The sequence below is a fragment of the Mus musculus genome, chromosome 3 (genome assembly GCF_000001635.26).
Source record: "Mus musculus strain C57BL/6J chromosome 3, GRCm38.p6 C57BL/6J".
In the NCBI taxonomy this organism is placed as follows: domain Eukaryota; kingdom Metazoa; phylum Chordata; class Mammalia; order Rodentia; family Muridae; genus Mus; species Mus musculus.
Window position 1 is genome coordinate 116418939 of NC_000069.6, and position 22040 is coordinate 116440978.

Consider the following 22040-nt stretch of genomic DNA (forward strand, 5'->3'; position numbering starts at 1 on the left):
TGCTTGCCTGCCTACCTGCCTGCCTGCCTGCCTGCCTTCCTTCCTTCCTTCCTTCCTTCCTTCCTTCCTTCCTTCCTTCCTTCCTTCCTTCCTTCCTCCCTCCCTCCTTCAATTGTTTGCCTTCTGACTGGCTACTTATATCTTTCTTTACTCCCCCTACCCTGAAAAACCTTGATTTCTTCCTCCTCAGAAACAGCCTCATTGTCCTTAGGAAACTCCCAACTTGAAGTATTTTAAAGGTAAACTCTCAGGCGGGCATGGTGACACACATCTTTAACCCCAGCAATCAGAAGGCAAAGGCAGCCATCAGGATCTCTGAGAGTTCAAGGCCAGCCTGGTCTACAAAGTGAGCTCCGGGACAGCCAGGGCTATACAGAGAAATTGTCTTGGGAAAAAAAAAAAAAGTATACATTCTTCAAATGATCCCTTACATTTCTCAAATTCATCCTGACCCAGACAGAATGCCTGATCTTCCCACCGAAGCCAACTGTCTACCTATTTCCTTGTTTGGGTTCATGATGCTCTAAGGCCCACAGTGAAGGGACTATCCCCAGAACTGCTTAGCTCCCCTCCCCCCAGCGTCTTCATCAACTACCCCCACGTGTCAGATCCTGCCTTTTTTCCATCAGCGCTGACACCATGTTAATTCAGTACCTTATTCTTCCCCCTGAACATCCCAAAGTGTGTGTGTGGTTCCTTATATCCTCTCCAATGGGTCTTAAATGATGCCTTTACCTTATTTTTTTTTTTTTTTTTTTTTTTTTTTTTTTGGATGGAGGATGTATTTCCTCTGGAACTAGATGGTATCTTTTCAAATTCCAGCTCTGTTGCTTATTTCAGTGGCACTGGGCAAAGTACCCAACCTCACTGTCCCTGTCGACATCGCTGTAGCAAAGGATCCAGCACCGAGGCCAATGCTCTGTAAACATCTGCCTTTATTTGCCATTAGCATGAATCTAGCCACGCCATCTCTGTCCTGGAGCTCTTCTAAGAGGCTCAAGGCACGCCAGGGTGACTGCAGGTTCCTCGCTGTGGCATTCAGTCTGTCCCCAGCTGGCCTCTCAGTGTCATATTCCACACCTCCCCCATGTGACCTGTATACACACCAGGCAAAGCGGACAGCTTACTATGAGCCGAACACACTTCCCGAGCCTCCCTCCTGGTCCTCACTTTTCTTTCCTCTCACGCCCATATCCATGGGCACCTGTCCATCCTTCAAGCCGACCTTAATGCCTCCATGGAGCCTTTAATGAACGCCTCTCCTGGACATGTCTCCACCCTTCCATTAGTACTTCCTACTTCAGGTGAGGCTTCTCCTAGGGCAACTTATCCCTTTAATCACAGCCCCTCTTAATCATCCATCATATTGGTTTGGGGATCTTTGAAACCTTGAAAGGCTTGTACAGCTGGGCGTGGTGCACGCCTTTAATCCCAGCACTCAGGAGGCAGAGGCAGGTGGATTTCTGAGTTCAAGGCCAGCCTGGTCTACAAAGTGAGTTCCAGGACAGCCAGGGCTATACAGGGATAACGAAAAGATGAGTTTGCGCAGGTAATCAGGACCAGAGTCACTACTGTGACACGCTCCGGCTCATCACACCAGGGAGGAAAACGCTCTGTTCAGGCTGAGTCTTTATCATTTCTTTTCTCACTCACTTCTTTTCTCAAGCTTGTTTGCAAGTCAGTTTGTAACACAGACTCAACTTCAATTAAGCAACTCTTCTACCTCAGTCTCTCAGGTGATTGACAGGTATAAGCCACCACTCCCAGATGCCCCCCCCCCCCAAGAAAGGCTTCCACTATGTAGTTCTAACTGGTCTGAAACTGTCTGTGTAGAACAGGCTCCCCTCAAACTCACAGGGATCCCCCTGCCTCTACCTTTGTTCCATGCATGCTTGCATTAAAGAGATGTACACCCTGCTCAGCTTCTTACAGTTTCAAGTTCACATCCAAACTCACAAAGTGAACCAGATGGTCTCTCTAGCAAGTCTGTCCTTAGAAGACACCAGGAACATGGTGAAAAAAAAAAAGGCATATAACTTGTACCCTAAAGTACAAATATTAAAATCACGTAAAATCTTCATTATTTCTAAGACACCATTGTGCACTGTGATAGGTTGATTAACTGTAAAGTTTGGCTAAGTCTACTATCTAGCAATCTCAAGGGAAGTGATTCAGACCTCAATAACTGGAGCCTGTTCAAATGCATATTAATAAACCCTGGCGCTTTAGTCACTGCAGAGTGAACATAATAGCGTATATACACAGTCCCTACCCTCAGGCACACAAAGGTCCCGAGGCCCTCAGCTCACAGACAAGAAAGCCAAGACGGTGCCCAACAATAGAGTGTCCACTCAATAAACACTGAAGGTGGTGACATCATCCAGGTGCCCAGGGTCAGGGAACTGGCTGCTTAGAACTCCATTCTCTAGGAGTGGAGCTGTCATCTGACACCAGGGATTCGGGCCTCTCTTTGCCTCCATCCGCAGCTCTGGGCATTCATGAACCACAGCAAAAGGCTCTTTCATGCCATGCCCACTGTCTCTTTAGCCATTCAGGAAGCACCCTCTTCCCAGCTCTAGGAGAAAGGTCCTGAAGACATCAGTTCCAAGACCCCCCTAGGACCAAGTAACAATTAAGGATTATTTTCTCTCAGATAAAACATAGGCTTTTAAGGTCCAGCATATTTTTCCTCTTCCAAGGCCCAGTGGTACTCATAAATTCTGAGGCTGACGTACCAATATACTTTCTAACAGGGTGAACCCTAGAAAACTTGTTACGGTTCATTTCACTCCGCTCATTTGACTGCCCACTTGATTAGGATGGTGACAAAATAAAATGAAATGTCTAAATTAGAGTATACAAGGCTTATCTGAAAGAGCAGCTCTTTTAGGAAAAGGATACAGCCAAGCCCGCCTTTCTACTCCTGTCTACTGCTTTCGTCGAAAGAAAATATGGCTCTCCAATTAATGTTTTACTGTGCCTAAAATATTCAAATAACCTTTTCCTTTACATCCATGGCCTTTCACAGAGCTCAGTTCCTGGTTCTGATTTTTCACTCCCTGGGGGGGGGGGGGGGGGGGGACAATAATACCATCAGGCCATCAGGTTCAACTCAATCACACTGGAAATCTTCCACATAGACGTAACTTGGATCCAGCTCCCCACAGTCCTGCGTCCCACTTTCCAGAAAACTGGCTACACAAACAAAAACATCCTTCCAAACAACAGAAGCCTTGTGCACTGTGAAGCTTCGGCACCTGTAGTATACACACACACACACACTGACTGCCCTCTACCCTGTGGGTGCTCCCACAAATACCTAGTGACTGATTCACAGGCCAATTACAGGTCTGGTGATGACACCAGGTATGACGGCCTGGTGCTACTCTGGGGAGTGTGAGGAACCCAGACGTGCTGTGGGAGGAGGAAGAATTAATATCGTGAAGTTCTAAAAGGACTGCAGTGTTAACAGGACCAAACTACGTACAGTGTGCATCCCTCCCCAAGCTATAGAAAGCTAGTAATACCTTCGGAACTCTTTGGGAAAAGTGAAGGAACCCGATTATCAAAGAACCAACAAACTAACTAGTTCAGGGGGTGCTAAAAAAAAAAGTAGGGGGGGACTTACTTTTCATAGACCAGCTCCTCGTCGATGGAGAAATAGTGGATATTTATTGTGCTTTTTGGTCTATTCCTTAAAGTAGCAAAATATAATCGATCTGAAAGACAAGTTTAAAAGACAGAACATGAGAAGCAGGGACGCGAGACTGAGAGTGCAGATCATGCACAAAGGATTAATAACTGCTACACATCGTTTAAAGACCTTTAACACGTGGGATTCTTGGAGAAACAGGATCTTCCAGAAAGCTACAGAGCCCCAAAAGCACATCTTGCTAAGAGGCTAGAAGACCCAGCAGGGGGCAGAGCATCTTCTGAGTTCCCTCACCCCCTGGTTGCGTGCGGGCGGGTGCAGACAGGAGCTGTGGGTACCCGCAAAACTGGAGACACAAGTTTGGTTCGGAAACCTTCAGACCTCAGCTGCGGTGGAATGGGAAAAGAGGCGAGCTTCTGCCGCTGCAGCTTAGCAGACTTCAAGAGGAAGGAAGGAAAGATAGGGGGGTGTGGTTGGGGGTAGGGGGTGTCCCAAAAACACGGGCCAGCCACCGAGGAAGTAGAGAGTTAGCGGATGGAGGATTAAAACCAGCAGGCTCCCCACCAAGATAGGTTTGCAGGAGGATCCCAAGCAGAGAAGCCTGCACTGTCCGGGTACGAGGAAGCTGCAGAGGGAGTGAGAACGCGAAAAAAGAAGCCGGAAGCAGGGGGTCCTCCGGGAGTTGAGTAGCGAGAAGGGGCCCGAGCGCCGAGCCGCAGTACTGAGGGACACAGGGCCCGAAAAGAAACCCAGCATAGAGGCTTGGGACAAAGGGGTGAGCCGTGAGGAGTTGGGGGGGGGGAGTGGCGTGGAAGGGCCGGAGGATGCCGGGTGGCTGCTCCTCACCTTTCATGAACTCGCAAGCCCCGATTAGTTCCCCAGACTCCGCTGCCATCTTAAGCGAGATCCGCACGGGGGAGGGCTGGGTCGTGGCCAGCTGAGGTCACCCGCCCCCGGGGGCTTCCCCACTGCCCAAGAGCTGGGAGCTCGCGGTCCCAATCACCGAGCCTGCCTGAGGGAGGAGGCAGTCGCCCAAGGCGGAGGCAGCTGCAGGGTCAGCGCGTGGGGCGCCCCGGGGACATTCCGTGGGGAACCGAACCCGCTGGGCGCGGGACGCACACGCCCCGGGCTGTAACCGCTGTGATCCGGACTCTGCGGCGGCGGCGGCTGCTGCTGCTTCTCGAGCTGCAGCTCCTCCTTCTCGCGCTGCACCGTCTCCACCAAACCTGGACGGCGCACACCAGCTCCCAAGGCCGGGCAAAGTCTTTCCCCGGCTCCCAAAGTGATCATGGAGGACAAGACGTTTGGCCCGGATCGCGCCCGTGGCCACTCGTGCGGCAGCGGGCAGGACTCCGGAGGTGTCCGCGGGGCTAGTAGCAGCTGCTCAGACTCCTCCTTCGCCACCTCCTTTCAGCAGCAACTCTTCCTCCCTCTCCTCCTCCTCCTCCTCTTAGGTCCGCCCCCAGACCTGCCTCCCCGCCCTCCCTCGTCCCCCTCCACTTTCACCACTCCGCGGCCATCCCTTAAAGGGACAGCTCGGCTCCTTTCTCTGAGCCGGCCTCGGGCCCCAGTTACCAGGCGCCCCGCGGGTCACTAGGAGCCAGTTGCTAAGGCTTTGTTGCCTTTCACCAATTGCTACACAGGAAACTTGGCCCTCTGCCTGGGTGGGGTGGGGGTGGGGTGGATGTCAGGCGGAGCCACAAACTTATGAATGAAAAAGGATGGGTAGAGAGGAGTGAATGCCTCCCAGGAAGCTGCGACTGCCTGGCGGGCTGAGATGCTGTCTCCACGTCTGCACCGGCTAGCTCTTCTTCCACACCAGATTTTTTTTTGTCTCTCAAGCTCTTTCCTGCTTCACTCAGTTTCTTCTAAACTCGCGCGCGCGCACACACACACACACACACACAGAGACACACACGCACGCGCGCGCAGACACACACATTGAAAAACCTCAGACCTTCTCCATGTCGGGTCGTACCGCTAGCTATCTTTCCACCAACCCCTATTCTCACCACTATCGGATCTGTGTCTTTATAACCAATTTTCAAAAGAAGCGATACCTCCTAGCTCCTGAGTACACGGACTGATGCCCTGTAAGTACTAGAGTCTGCTCTCACCTAGGCTTTGTTCTCAAGGGGGAAAAAAATTCCCGTCCAGTTCTCCAAGTCCTTTCATTTTGGCCACAGGTGTGAGCGCAAAATTACACCAGAAGTGTAAGGCTCTAGTCTCGGACTGTAGGCTATCCTAGGCGAAGGGAGAAGAGGGAAAAGGATCTCTTGTCCACAAGAGAAATGAACAGAAGATTTCTGTAGTCTTGGCTGGAGCGTTGCAAAGGAGTACAAAGGCTCCTCTCCAGGAGGCCCCGGACTTGTTCGGCAACGTTTTGATCCAGTTTGGAGAACTTTAATGCTGGGAGCCCTAGGGACGGAACTAGTGGCCAGCCCTTCCCTTACGAAAATGGCGCTACTGAACCACTATCACCAGAGCATGCGCTCTGAGTGGTTTCTCCTTGAAACGGGGATTTGTGCAAGCCTTTGAAAGCTCGCAGTTGCGTGTTGACCTCTAGGGAGAGAGGGGGCGCTCGAGCAAAGTGCCGGCTGAAGCAACTTGGAACACTGACTCCAGGGAGGCAATTCTTAGGCCATTCTTCTGCTCTGCCGGCTTTCCATAAAGCTAAACAAGCACAAAACTAAGTGGATACTACTTTGATATACTGGAAAGTTATTCAGAGCATCTCGGTAATTCTAGCCAAACACATCCTTGGTAAGGGAGTTAAAAAGACACCCTCTCCTTACATTCAAAAGTTAACCCCGAAAAAGAAACAGACTTTACAACTGTAAAAGTCCTGAAAGTTGTAATGAGCCTTGAACCCTTTTGAAGTGTATTACATATTCTAAGAGTCCTGAAAGCAAAGACCTCCCAAAAAGAAAAAGGGAGAAGGAGGAGGGGGAGTACACTTTAAAATAGCCAGGGGTTGGTGGCATATATCTTTAATTACAGCACCTGGGAGGCAGAGGCAGGTGAATCTATGAGTTCAAGGCCAGCCTGGTCTACATAGTGAGTTCCAGGGCAGACAGGGCTATGAAGAGAAACCCTGTCTTGAAAACTAAAAAATAAAAAAAAGAAGGAAAAAGAACAAAGACCCTCTCAAAACTTGAATGTTACCTTTATTCTCCCAAATCCTGGTTTTAATACGTTGAACAATTTCAATTTTGTTGGAATAAACGTAATTGAGATTTTTTTTAATGAAATATGTAGAAAAGCATAGCATGTCAGTCTCAGTAGGCTTCGCCCCTTTGTCTATAAAGCTAACAGTAAAGCCCACTCAACCCATTTCTAAAGCTGCCGCTTTACAAGTCTTATAGTTTTTCATCTGACTATCAACTGCAGTAAAAAGTTGGAGCCAGAGGTGGTGGCTTGCGCTGATTTAGAGTGGCCATAGTCATTTGCTCCTCCCACAGTGTAGGGGCTACAACACAGGCTCTCAGGTTTGGTGGCCTGCATCTTTACCCACTGAGCCATCTCACGGGCTAATGCGGCTGTTTTTGGGTTTTTTGAGGTAGGTCTGGTATAACCCCAGGCTGGCCTGGAACTCCATACGTAAAGAAGGATGACAATAAACTCCTGATCCTCCTTCCAGGAACCCAGGCCTGTGTCACTCTGCCTGGCCATCACATGACTGTACGTTCATAAGTAGTCTCAGGAGAGAGATCCATAAAACACTTTCAGGGGGGCAGATTTCATTGAATAGCTCCTGTAACAACAGGGGTCTATTCTATTCCCAAAAAGGGTTCTACATTGCCTTTCATAGAATTCTCCTTAGAGGTTTTAGACATGAGGAATGAAGTGTGACCTAACAAAACTCTTTAAAAGAGATGAAAATGGGGGCTGGGGAGATGACACAGCAGTTAAGGCGGCTTCCTGATCTTCCAGACGACCCAAATTAAGCTCCACTTCAAGCACCCGTGTTGAGAGGCTCACAATTGCCATTAACTACAGCCCCAGAGCATCCAACACTCTACTGGACAAAATAGCACCCATACCCATGTGGTACATTCTCATGTAGACACACATAAGACTAAAGTAAAAATAAGTAAAAATGGCCCTGAGTTTGTGGCCCATGCCTATGGTCCCAGCATGAGAGTGCTTCATGAGTTGGAGGTCCAACTGGATTAGTGTGAGATAAGATGCTGTCTCAAGCCAAAATTTAAAGGAAAATTATTTTTCCTTACCATATTTACTATATATTTTTGATAATAATTCTTTCTTCTGTAGTTTTTGGTTTTTGAGACAGGGTTTCCCTGTCGCCCTGGCTGGTCTTGAACTCTCTCTGTTGACCAGGCTGGCCTGGAACTCACAGAGGATCTGCCTGCCTCTGCCTACTGAGTACAGGGATTAAAGATGTGTGCCACTTCCATACAGAGGATAAAATTCTTTAATACTGTGCTGTGAGTAATATTAGTAAACTAGGACCTCTCTAAGTCATGCTATTAAAAACTCTGCAAGAAAAATATACAGCATTGTACACATGGCACATACACACCAAGATCCGAACGACATCATAAAACACATTATTGCCTCAGTTATCATGGGCCAAAGTTCCTACTGTTGTAGCCTCACAATAAAGACATGCTCTTACAACCCAGGGGGAAGGCAAAACCGGACATTTCATCCCAATCACCCAACTTAGTACAAACGGAAGAAACTGACTTTTACTTGAACCAGCAGTAAAGAATGGCATATTATACATGAAACTACTATGGGATTTACAATGTCACCTCGCTGTAGAAAAGGAAAGTGCTTGTGGATTTAGCCAGTAAGAACAGGAAGGGAGAGTGTAAACAAATGTTTACCTCTGCATCCCTAACTTGCATACTTCTTGGGCTGTCTTGCATTCCATGCAGGGTGCATGCATGCAGACCTAGAGAAGAGACTGCTGGAAGCAACTTCAAGTCATGCCAACAACTTCCTGTCCAAGCAAGACAGTCACTCTTTACACACAACAGCTCTTCCAAAAAAAAAAAGCTCTTTACAAAGCAGCTCTTGGATTGCGTCCTAGAGTTTCACAGATGAAACCCCTCATCGTCATCAGGCTTTCCTTCTGCTCCATCCGTCTAGCCTCCATCCTTTCTGACCCAATCTTCAATTTGCCCAATTTCTTATAAATTGTGTCCCAGAATGGAACGCAGGCCAGTTCTGAGCTGGTATGACTAGTTATGTGTGGGGACAAGGAGGACACATTTATTTGTACGTGATGAAAGACTTGGGTGGGAACAAGAGCAATGGAAGCCATTAAAAGAACCCAGTTTTACCATTTAAAGGTCAAATAAAAAGGGAAATATTCTTTTTGTTGGAAGAGGTCAAGGAAAAATGAAGTCACAGTAGTCAAAGACTTGAAGGCTGGGACATTTGCATAATCTGTGTTTTAATTGCTACCATTAGAATATTTCATGAAAACATACTTGTTCTGTCAGTAGTGATATTATCTAAGAAGGCAGAAGAAATATAGACTATATGATGGCTGTTTCTTACAAATTACTTTTAGATTATGAAACAAGGCCTGGGAATTTAGTTTCAATTCGATATAATTGAAATCGACTGGTTTGATCATCCCCGGTATGATTAGAAAACCAACTTAAAGCACCTTTTGGCAAAATACATAAGCAAGGTGGAGCGTGTCCCTGCAGAGCACTTGCCCAGCATTTTGAAGGCCTCAACTTCAGTCCCTAGAACCCAAAAGATAACTACATAAATAAAAATAAAATACAGAGAAAAATATTGTTATCACAGGACTGAAATGCTGAAAATGTATAGATAGTGTGGCTCATAAAATATCTGCCCATGTGGCATATTGCAAAGGTGGCTCAGAGATTAAGAGCATTCACTGCTCTTCCAGAGACCCTGAGTCTGGCTCCTAACACCCATGTCAGAGGCTTGCAGCCATTATCTGTAACTCAGGCCCAAAGGATCTCTCTCTCTATCTCTCTATCTCTCTATCTCTATCTCTCTCTCCCTCTTCCTCTCCCTCTCCCTCTCCCTCACACACACACACACACACTTAAAAGTAAAATAAATCTTTTTTAAAAATTACTTGCCCACAACCGACCTTAAGATGTTAGTCGGGCTCAGCCATGCTCTGCATCACAATACTGCCTGTTTAAGAGTTCCAAACTGGAACCAAAGAACCAGAAGGAATGTGGAAGATTAGTCAGTTCCATTTTCAAACACAAATTACGAAGCAGATCCCAGATCCTGGAAATGAGATGCAGGATGGTGGAGGAATGCTAAGGGCTTCCATGATAGATGGTGCAGCATGGCTCCTCTTAAGTCATACAGACCACTTCAAATCACCTCACAGCATGGAAGCCAGGGTAATGGTCAAAACAACACACTTGAGAAACGTTGCTACACACACACAGACCAAACACATACATACACACACACACACACACACACACACACACACACACACCTTTTGTCCCCTGCCCCAATTCTCCCTTTATTAAACCTAAAGCTCTTTCAGTAACCCCAAGATGAAGTTGGGGGTCACTGAACCTCCTATATTTTTACTTCCCAATGTAGCAACATTGATTAAATCTCCACTGTCTGACTTTTATGATTAAGAGGAAAAACTATAATTAGCCAGGCATGGTGGTTTACACCTATAGACAGCATTTATCCAGGAAGGACAGAAAGGCAAGCCCATCTATGGCTACAGGAGACACTGCCTCAAAAAACAAAAATCAAATGATAATCACCTTCAAATCCAATGACATGAGTTGGATTCTCAGAATTCACATGTTAGAGGAAGAGAATGGATTCCCACATGTTGTCCTCTGAGCTTCCTTTACATGTACAAATTAGCACTGGCACACACACACACACACAAAGAGCTAGTTTAATCAACATTACTTTTAACAGTGGTCTTCTCATTGACTAATGTAACCAATAAGAAATGGTGCCCTTCTGAAAAGGGTGCTTCATGGTCAGGTGAATACATTGAGTAGTGTTCTAATTATTGGCTAGTTCACATTCTCAAGTAACCCAACAACTTAATGCAGTTTTCGTGTTTTATAGAATGTATCTACCTATAATTATTTGTCATTCATACTCTCATCACAGAAGAAGTATAAAAACGAAGCCAGATGTCGTAGATCATGCCTACAAGCCCAGCACTTAGGAGTCCAAGGCTCTAGGATTTTGTGGCATTCAAAACCAACCTCATCTACATAGTGATAACCAGCCCAGGCTACTCTAAATAAATTCATGAACTAATGAAAAAACAAGTATTTCAAAGCAATTTTTCTCTTAAATATGTGTGTTAGTCAGGGTTTCTATTCCTGCACAAACATCATGACCAAGAAGCAGTTGGGGAGGAAAGGGTTTATTCGGCTTACACTTCCATACTGCTGTTCATCACCAAGGAAGTTAGGACTGGAACTCAAACAAGTCAGGAAGCAGGAGCTAATGCAGAGGCCATGGACGGATGTTCTTTACTGGCTTGCTTCCCCTGGCTTGCTCAGCCTGCTGTCTTATAGAACCCAAGACTGCCAGCCCAGAGATGGTTCCACCCACAAGGGGCCTTTCCCCCTTGATCACTAATTGAGAAAATGCCTTACAGTTGTATCTCATGGAGGCATTTCCTCAACCGAAGCTCCTTTCTCTGTGATAACTCCAGCTGTGTCAAGTTGACACAAAACTAGCCAGTACACTATGTAATATAATATTCCCCAAATAACTCCTCAACCAAACATAACCACCCCTTGTCACCACACTGGGAAACATCACCAAGGAGCTGTGTGCTATAATTTAAATCTCACTCCCAAACGATTATTTAATATGTCTCTAATATACTTAACATATTTCTACCAGGAATAATAATAATCAAAGAATCAAAAGCTAGGCACAGTTCTGCAACTGTAATCCCAGAACTCAGAGTAAATTCAAAAGGATCCAGAGTGCAAGGTCATCTTCACCTACAGAGTGACTTCCAGGCCAGTCTGGATGACCTGAGACCCAGTTTCAAGAAAACAAAACAAAAAGTTGAGGAAAGCGATCAGAATCATGTAACCCTCGGGTTTCTTCCCACCTGCCTATGAAACCAATATGGTGATTTCTGCAATTTTAAAGAAGAGGAAATGGATTCAAAGTAGCCACTCAACAAACATATGAAAAATGAATTTAAAAGTGTGTAACTTAAATGTGAGTCTTCTGGGTACATAAAAAAGTGGGGAAACTCTGTTTATGACAGAAACCTGAATTCCAGGCATATCTTGATAGCCAGTGTGTGCTTTGTTTTGGACATATATTCTCTGCTATTAGACAGGGCTTTATAATAATTTCTAATTCATAGTAATAACAGAACTAAATAAGATGTTACATTGTATTGCTATATCATACCAACAACAATTAATACTGTTAAAGACCAAGAAATACAAACCTACTTTTAAAATCTAGTCTCCACAAGCCTCCTATGATTAAATCTATTTGGGTGTAGATTCGGTTACTTTGTTCCCTCTCAAGATCATGACGTGTGAAATACACTTGCAGAGAAGTTCTTTTTATCCCCTGGTGATGGATCCAAGTGTTCCTGGGGTTACAAAGCTTTCGTTCCTTACTGTTTCTGGCCATAGCATCTTCCTGTAGGGGATGATCCAGGCTAAGAGCCTCATTCAGACATCCTCGGTACTTGCCTAAATTTCCCTTTTCTGACTCACTTTCTTCCAATCATCCTGTTCCAGAAGCCTGGGACTCGCATCCTGTCTCCTTCAGTTCCTCTGGTGACCCTTCACACACATTTGTAACACTGTATTTTCTGGTACCATAATCATTACTATGTGGAAACTCCAAGAGAAATGATATTGCCAGGAAACTAACAGGAGACCTATTCCTCCAACAACAACAACAAAAAATTACATTATTATTAACTGAACAGATTTCTGATTGTTGATTTATCATTGACAATACATTTAATTGTATCTATTCTCATGGATGGAAAAAGCAATTTTATATCTTCAATTTGAGCAAACTTTTGCAAGCAAGCTTATTCTTCAAATTATATGTAAACTAACGCCAGGAGGTGGTAGTGCATGTCTTTAGTCCCAACACCCACGCAGAGGCAGGTGGACCTTTGTGAGTTCAAGGCTAGCCTCATCTACAGAGGGAATTCCAGGACAGCTAGAGCTACACAGAGAAACTATTACTCACAGTTGTTAATAACCATGTTAAGTGATAAAATTTACACACAAGCAAAACAATTTCTACTTATTCTAAAGCATATTGCACATTCTTTTCTGTTTTATTTGGGACAGCAGCAATGTTCTTTCTTTCATATTTTTGCATTCAGTCAGCAAATACTTATGCCCTTCTATTGTCTAGTCCTGTGCTAGGTGCTGGGAACGCACTGGAGAAGAAATCGGAGCTCCTGGTCTTTAAGAATTTACATTCTGGGGGATGGCTGTGGACAGGCAATTGAACTCCCTATCAAGAGATGGGATAAGGTGAAGTAAGGACAGAGCAGTAGGAAGCTTTGATGAGACAAAGCAGTACTAAAGTGTGCGCAAAGAGTTCCCTCAGAATCTGCACAGGAGACCTGGAGGCAAAACAGGAGTTAGGCAGGTGTATGAAACGCTGTAATGTGCTGGTCGGAGAAGAAGTGTGGAAGGTGGAAAGAAAGAGCAAGGAGGAAGTCGCCTTGAACTCAGAGATCTGCCTGCCTCTGTCTCCGAAGTGCTGGGATTCGGGCTTCACGTCACCACACCCAGCATCTGAACATTGACTAATTTTTAGTAAAAGTCAAATATTAAAAAATAGAATAAATAAGAATTACCCTATTAAAATAGTTCACTAGCAAAAGTATTATGGGATGTATGAGAAATCGATTTCGGAAAACTAGCCAGAAATGACCAGAAAGTCTATTAATTAATTAATTAATTAATTAATCTCACACACACACCCAAAAAAAAAAAAAAAAAAAAACTTTTCAGGGCTGAGGAGGTGGCTCAGCAGTTAAGAGCACACAGTGCTCTTGCAGAGGACCAGAGCTCAGTGCCCACATCCTACATCTGGTAGCCCACAGTTGTAACTCCAGTTCAAGGAAGATCCAATGCGTCTGGCTTCTGTGGGTGCTGGCACTCACATGCACATACTCACACAACTAAAAATAACCAAAAAATATATACATATTTTAAGACAACTTACAGAAGCCATGGGTTGACATAAGAAGCCTGCTGACTCAACCTCCTGGGCTCCTTCAAGGCTTGGTTTGGGAAGTGCTACAGTGCATACCATGTGCCCTGGGTTCCCAGAAGGACACCAGTCCTACACTTCCATCTCCTCATGAGAGAAGCAAGGCATTCTGCTGTTGTAGACATAGTTCCTATGTGCCATGCATCGGGTTTGTTTAATGAAACCTTTCCTGATAGTCATCAATAGTGTACCTACTCATGACATCCTTGGGGACTTTGCTTTACCCTTGCCCTCCATGGTATGCCTCTCAATATGATTTTAGTTCTTGAAATTTGTGTATGTGTGTGTGTGTGTCTGTCTGTCTGTCTGTCTGCCTGTCTGTCTTAGGTTTTTGTCTTTACTTAGATGTGTCTTTACTGGGTTTTAAACTCAAAACTCTGTCACTGTGAAAAGCCAGGCACTCTTTCACTGCACTGTGTCTGCCATCCTCTGAGAGCATCACTATCATAACTATCACCAACTGCCTCCCACCTGGCATATCCACAGAGAAAAGTCTGATGAGACTCCAGACTCAACCCTCTCCTAACATTTGGACTGCCCCGGGACACCGCCTACCCTCCATGACTCTCTTCTCTCCTCTGAATTCTCCAACTCTGTGAATAGTTTATTCATCAGGTTAACTCAAGACAACTCCAAGCTAAGAGCTTCTTCCATTTGTCCCCCACAGCCAGTTACTTCCTATGACTCGCTAGCTCTGTCTGCAGGATGCATCCTGAGTCCTGCAGTACCCACCTCCGGGGCAACATCACAGCTTCCCCTAGATTTCTGCAACAGCAAACACTGTAAACTTAGCCTTACGTTTAGATCTTGAGAATCCGACAACGGGGGTCCACATGGGATCTTTCCCTGTTGTATCATTCAAATGTAGGCTGAGTTGGTCTTAACTGGAGTCAGCGCTTCCCTTCCCAGTGTTATGAAGTTGCTCTCCAGGTGTCTATCTGCCTCCTCTGCCTTGTCCCTACTCTGAATGCTAGGGCCTTAGCAAGCAGGCTCTGATGCTTGGCCTCGACATAGCTTTCCAAGGTTGAACCAGGAAAGTGCAGGTGAGGCTGGAAATGAGGCAAGGACCAGATTGCAAAATCATTTAATATGCTACTCGGAAGGAACCAGCCCTTGATGCTTCCAGCACTGGTAGTCACAAGAATCTTCTGAATAGTGGAAACCACATACCTAGGTGGTAATTCCTGGTGTGGTATACATAAAACAGTAAAAGATTCTAAGTAAAAAATAAGAATCCTGGGAAAGAAATGACGATAAACAACCCAGGTATTGATAGCATAAAGTTAAACTTGTAGTAATTAGCTGATGCTTAGCACACAATTTTTCCTTTTCCTCTTCTCCCTCTCCCCCCTTTGTCTGGGTCTCAGTTTCTCTGTGTCTCTCTGTCTCTGTCTCTCTGTCTCTGTCTCTCTGTCTCTGTGTGTGTGTATGTGTATGTGTCTCTGTTGGTGTGAATATGGGCACATGTATACCGAGCCATGTATGTAGAGGTCATCTGAAAACCTTGCGTGTCAGTCTCTCCTCCCGCCTTGTTTAAGACAGGATTTCTTTGTTATTTTTCCATTGTATATCCAGAGTAGGTGGGCCTCCCACTTCTGGAGAATCCCGCTACTGCCCAGCTCCCTTTAGCAGTGCTGGGATTATAGACGTGCACTACCAGGTCCATTTTCCATGTGGATCCTGAGGGTTAAACCTGCACCCTTATGCTTGCATGGTAAGTAATGGACCACAGCTGCCACCTCTTTTAGTCAACAACTTTTTGGTGAGTTCTGGTGTGAGATAATTACAGAAGAAGCTCTACTGGCAGCTCTGAGTTCCAAGTAAACTCTTCAGAATAGACCCTTGCCTCTTGATACTCATTTATGGACAACTGAAGAAGAACTCACTGATGGCAAAGCCAAACAAAGGCTTATATTTCAACTTTGGAAACACTGATATATCTGTTGTGAAAAGCTGTGTCATTTTTCTCGTTGTAGCAACCCGACCAAAGCAACTTAAGGAAGGAGCTGGAGCACTCTGGAGGAGAACCAGGTGAAGAGGAGGACAAGCCAAACCAGAAGTGGATAAAGTGCTAGGGGGTGGCTAGGTCAACTTAGTGACTCAGCATGAAAGTGCAACCCATCATGACAGGAAACATGGCGGGGGGGGGGGGGGGAGGGGGACCCAATATGTGAAGCACCTGATAACACTGTGTCTTACCTATAGTCAGGAGCAAGATGCCCTCTGACTTCCTGACCTCCACATCTGTGCCATGCTCTGCACTGGCATACACATACATTAGATGAGAGAGGGAGAGGGAGAGAGAGAGAGAGAGAGAGAGAGAGAGAGAGAGTGAGAAATACACATAGAGTAAAAATAAATATTTTTAAATTTAACTTTAAAAATATTAAATATCATTATCTAAGAAACAAAAGCACTTAAAAAGATAACTAAAGGTAATATACTCAATGGTAGTGTTATAATAGTTGAGCTATAGATGATTTGCTTATTATGTGCAATTTTAACATTTGTTGCCTTATGATTCCAACTTTTTTCTAGGGCTGGGGTTATAGCTCAGTGGTAGAGCATTTGCCAAGCATACATGAATCTGTGGACCAATCCCAGCACTGGAAATAAAAACTTAGAAGTAACAATGTCTCTGACTTTGTCTTTGCTGTTACTTTATAAGCTAGGATCTTACTCTATAGCCCAAGTCAGTCTGGAATCTACTATGTAGTCAAGGCTAGCTTTGAATTTTGTCAGTCCTCCATCCTGCCTCCTGAATATTAAGATTACAGGTGATGCCTTTGTTTTTAGAAAAATTTGGACATCACCTCATATCTCTCTGACACCTCTCTAAAAATTGATTTTAAAAAAACACCTTTGAATAAACATTTCATATATGAACTTAATTGCAGATTGAATGTTTAATTGTAAAAGCAGAATCTTACGTTTCATCCAAAGGGCAATTCATCCTTATCAAGCCATAGAAATAACTGTCTGGAGAGGACAGTTATGCACTATGTACCTTTCTACATTTTTTTAACGATTCTTCTAAGATTTTATATATATTGTTAAGTTTTAAGGTCTATTTTATTTTTGATTATGTGTATCTGTGTGTGTGTCTGCACATCAGCACAGGTGCCCATAAAGGCCAGATATGTGAGGTTCCTTGGAGTAGGGTATAGATGTTGTAAGGCTCCAGACATGGATGCTGGGGCTTGGTCCCCTGGGAAGGAGCACAAGGTCTTCACCACTCAGCATTCCTCTCACTCCTCTTGAAATGTCATTTTTTAACAAATCAAAATTAGGGCATCAGTGGGTATTCAAAAAGCATTTTAATATGCCTCAGAATGAAGGGCCATGTCCTTGCAAGACTCCATTTCTGAATGACATTAGCAGGTTATCACAAGCAGGTGCCGAGTCTCGGATGTAAGAAACACCACTCTGTTACCAGGCACAGGAAACCTCACTTTGTGTCTTGGCCAAACTTCCTCTTTCCGTTATGCCAAATTCACCCCAACCCCCAGAGACTTTTTTCTTTTCCAAATAGGCATTTGTAGGGGGTACAGTGACACAACATGTATGTGAAATCCCAGCTCTCTGAAAGGGAGGTGGGAGGGTGGTGCATTGAAATCAGCCTAGGCTACATAGTGAAAACAAAAACAAAGCACTTAAAAACAAAGGGGAGAGAGAGAGAGAAAGAGAGAGAGAGAGAGAGAGAGAGAGAGAGAGATTGATTCACCAGCTCACCAATGTCCAAATGTATAAACCTCTGTGGTGGATGTGACATCCATGACAATAGGAACAAATTAAAGACGTCTCTGAGCCAAGGATAACCCCCCAGAACTGTGAGCCAGTGCATGGTGATGCCATCTTCTGAAACAGAGCCATGGGGTGTCCTTGGGGGAACCAGGGACTCCAACCTTGGTTTGTATTAGGTAGAATTTGAAGTATCTACTGGACAATGAAGTGGAGACCTGTGTGAAGCACTTGGGGATATAGACTTGGTTCTGATGCTCAGGAGAGCTGAATGCGATTGACTGGTCAATGTGAGAGACTCTCCAATGGCACAACAGACATTTCCGAAAACAGAGAGGCGGGAAACGTGGGCTCTGGAGACAGACTGTTGAGCCCCAGTGCCTTCTGGGTAACCTTTTGACTTTCTGTGAGCCAAATCTGCATTCTCAGTTGATAAAAACACAGCGGTTTTCAGCACAAGGTCCCATGGAGAGCATGAAGTTAGACTGTGCACAAGCTCGCTGCTAATAACTATGTTCTTTCTTACTTTCAATTTCCCTTTCCCATCAGCTCAGGAACTCCTGTCTCTCTACTTCTCTCTTTTTACATTTTTACTCATTATTATTGTATGTGTGCATGCTATAATACATGTGTGGGGCAGTCATGCCAGGGTGCACATGTGTGCAAGCTAGAGGACAGTGCCGATGAAGTCAGTTTTCTCCTATCTTTCCATGAACTCCAAGGATTGAACTCGGGTATCCAGACCCGTGCAGCCAGCTCCTCTGTCCACTGAGCCAGAGACAGAGTCAAAGCTTTTTCTCCTTGCCACATGATTGATGCCTTAGAACTCTATTATGCAAGGCTTGTTGTGTCAGTGATTGGTGTACTAAACTGGCCCAGTGTTTTGGCAACCATGTTAACATTTTAAGATGTGGTAAAGAAAAAAATGGAGGAGAAACTTCCACCAGATTTTCTTCTCTCAGGAAACATGGAAGCAAAGAAACTGAAAGAGACAGATGAGAAAAAAAAATCAGCCCTCTACTTGTTTAAGAGTCTCCACAATTTAATGGAAAACACTTTTGACTTCAACAGTTGTAGAGGGAGTTACATGTTTAGCAGCAATAAAAGGAGGTATCTAGTATTCTTCATATATGTATATGAAGTCTACTTTAATAGCAAGTGAAAATACTACATTGAGGAAAAACTAGTCTCTGAAAGAGAATGTTAAAACCTACTCTTCACTAGACAATAATCTGTCTCTTTCATAGATTGCTGGCTGAATAATTAATATTCTAATTAGTATCCTAAAAGGGAGTCACCCAAGATCCCTGAACAGTACTGTCAAATTAATAGTTTCCTCAGACCTTACATAATTAGACACTACTGATTTAAAATTAATATGTGTGGCATATTAATAATTAATTAACACTTTCCCCTCATCCTTATACCTGGCAGTGCTCGTAGTGTGCGAATGCCTAAAAGCTGGAGGAAGAAGCAAGTATGTGAGAGAACCTGTGTTCCGGGTGTTCCCTGCTTCTCCACTCTTAGCACGGCTGATTCAAACTCGTCAGGGTTTCTTTAACCAAGCACTTCTGCCAACATCAGCTGGATGTTCGGTCACTCAGCTGAACTCTGACTGTGTCTGCCTGGGGTTATCAGTCCCACAAGCCAAGGACAACCTCCCACAGGACTACCTCACTTCTGACAACAGCTCCAAGACCCAGGCTTCCACCCGCACTTCTTATTGACCAGGTAGCTAGTCAGCAGGGGTCCTTTCAGTTGCCTCCTCATGCCCAATCATAGGACTCAAGAGGACATTTCTTACTATCACCTGTGTACTATAAAGGACTCACATCAGGAACAGCCAGTTGAAGAGAGGCATAAAAAAAGGTGTGTACAGAGCACAGGGATTCCACACTTTTTGGGTATACCACCCTCCCAGTATCCCCAAATGTTCACCCATTTGGATGCTCTCTGAATCCCATTTTTATTTTATTAATAGAGAAAATCTATTATTCTATCAATAGTTGATAAATCACTAGGCATTGCTGATTCAGTTCCATCTCCATCCCATCCTTTCTTCTCAGAGGGGTAGGGCTCAAGTGGTTGCTTCCTCTTGCAATCATCTCCCGTCACAAAAATCTAGGGTTACCCCAGCAACAAAAACTCAGATGGAGTCTAAAGCAGTTTGTGAATTACAAAAGTTGTCCTATTGCCCTATCAGTGAGGAAATTTTAAGAATTTTGGATGTTCTATGTCAAGAACTAAGAACAAAGACTAAATACATCTAGGTGTTATTGCTATAGATAGAAAGAAGCCTCGGAATTGTAAGCAAAAGAGTTGTAACTCTGCCATTTTGTAATGTGCTGTAACTTGCTCCCTCTTCCAAAGTATTTGCTAATAAAACTTCAGGCACAAATTTTGTGAACTCCAAACTGTAAGTTAGCATTTACTATCAGGGCTCTATGAATCAGGAACAGACAGTTGGAGACAGGAATCAGGAAGATATGGAGAAGCAAGGAATTTCCACACCCTCTCTGGTACTCCACCCTCCCAGAATATTGAGTCTTAGAGCATCACTGAACTTTAGATGATACTTAAATATGAAGAGACTTAACTCAGGTTCCCCAAGAACAAAGATTCAAGTACAAGAAATTTATTGGGGAATTACAGGCAACAGCATCTGGAGAGAGGAGATGAGGCCAGGAAGGAAGAAAAGGCAATCAATGGAGGATGTTGTCTTTGAGCCTAGAAGCCATTGTGAAGGACAAACTTATTTCCCATGGATACACTGCACAATGGTATACATAATAAATACACTATAAAACCAGGACCTTAAGCTCCACCCACCTCCCCTTCCTCAATATAAGATGGGAGGTTTACCTACCAGCTCCCACCACCCATTGGTTGACAGCTGCTCCCTGGGATGTTATCCTGGCACTTCTTTTTGTTGCATGTATGTAAGAGTCCAAAAACAAAAAATAACCCCAGGCATAGAGGGATACAGGTATTGGCAAGCCAGAAGGGGCTATGCATTTTATCAAAGATAACAGAGAAGTATGGTATTATAGCTGAATTTACTGAATATAAGAGACCCCAGATTCAAATCCCAGCACCAGAAAAAAATTAAAAATTATACTAAGCATCTCTAGATTATTCAAATAAAACCCTCTCTAGATTGGGGTGATATCTCAGTTGGAAAGTGTTGCTGCTCAAATGACCACCATTCCCAAATTCAGTTTCCAGGACCCACCTTAAATAGCCAGGTATGGTGGCACACTTATAATCCAGTGCTAGGGCCACCAAGAAGGATCACTGGAGCTTGGTGCCATACCTAATCTATGGGCCAGGTCCTAATGAGAGACCCTATAAGAAAAACAACAAAACAAGGTAGACAGAAGGAGGGACACCCAGGTTGTCCACTGGTTTTCACATGCATCCAGGTATAAACTTACTCCGTGTGTGTGTGTGTGTGTGTGTGTGTGTGCGCGCACGCGTGTGTGTCCCCAGATGCTCAGGCAGTCACCAGCAGCCCCTGCTAATCCCCCATAAAGTCTGATTCTTCATTTTACATGACTTACAAGAAGCAACACTGAACCCTTGTTCTCCCCATTCCGATCACTCTCCTCGGCTTCCCCAGTTAATCTCCTGCTTCCCTTTCTGCCTCGTGGACTCGGCTTTTCTAGGATCTGCTCCTTCTGAGAGTCCCTCAGCTCTCTGAAACGGGAGCACCCACACCTCGGAGTGTGTGTGTTTCTGCCTCAGCCACTTCCTTTTGTATGGCCTCATCTCATCCTGTGGCTTTTGACTATGATCTCTATGCCGCCTTGCAACTTTTTTTCCTCCAAGCCCCAAACTTCTGGTGTTAAAAATAAAAACTTAATCCCTGTACAATCACCATCGTATTTGATTGACATTGTGCTTTTCCAGTGCCTTGGGCCTTAGCCATTGGATTTATCCTTAACACCTCTCTTTCTGTCACATGACACATTGAGTCTGCAGCATACCCTGCAACCTGTGCCTTAAATATATATGCAGAGCTAGAAACAGTAGCTCTATAATCCCAGCCCCTGGGAGGTAGAGGCAGGAGGATCAGAGTTCAAGGTCAACCTTAGCTAACCAGTAAGGGTCTTAATTACTTCTCTATTGCTGTGATAAAATACTATTACCAAGGAAACTTAGAGAAGAAAGTTTATTCTGGGTTTATGGCTTCAGAGGGTAGAGTTCATGACAGCTAAGCAAAGGAATAGTTCAGAGCTCACATCTTGAGATACAACCATGAAACAGGGAGAGAGAGAAACAGAAAGAGAGCCAGACAGTCTGACAGACAGAGAGACAGGCAGAGAGACAGACAAACAGAGAGACAAAGAGACAAAGAACATGAACACCAGGGATCTTTCAAAACTTCAAAGCCCATCCT

General features: G+C 44.6%; 1 protein-coding gene and 1 long non-coding RNA gene across 8 annotated transcripts in view; one reads left to right on the top strand and one right to left on the bottom strand.

Annotated features, from left to right (window-relative positions):
- Positions 1 to 9803, bottom strand: part of Cdc14a (CDC14 cell division cycle 14A) — a 156189-nt gene extending 146386 nt beyond the window's left edge. For 2 of the 7 annotated variants that reach the window (NM_001173553.2, NM_001080818.2), the window contains exons 1-2: positions 4499 to 5094; positions 3629 to 3719 (exon numbers count right to left, since the gene is read on the bottom strand). In NM_001173553.2, the coding sequence (NP_001167024.1) occupies positions 3629 to 3719; positions 4499 to 4547 (140 nt within the window). In that variant the 5' untranslated portion in view covers positions 4548 to 5094. Of the gene's footprint in view, positions 1 to 3091; positions 3575 to 3628; positions 3720 to 4498; positions 5135 to 5769; positions 5788 to 9758 lie in introns of those variants that run through there. The other 5 variants (NM_001378994.1, XM_011240109.2, NM_001378993.1 and 2 more) reach the window with 5 other exon arrangements.
- Gm40125 lies at positions 5313 to 16494 on the top strand. The gene is made up of 3 exons (XR_867571.3): positions 5313 to 5745; positions 15877 to 15931; positions 16439 to 16494. It is a non-coding gene; the product is annotated as a predicted gene, 40125 (long non-coding RNA).
- The last annotated feature ends 5546 nt before the right edge of the window (positions 16495 to 22040 follow it).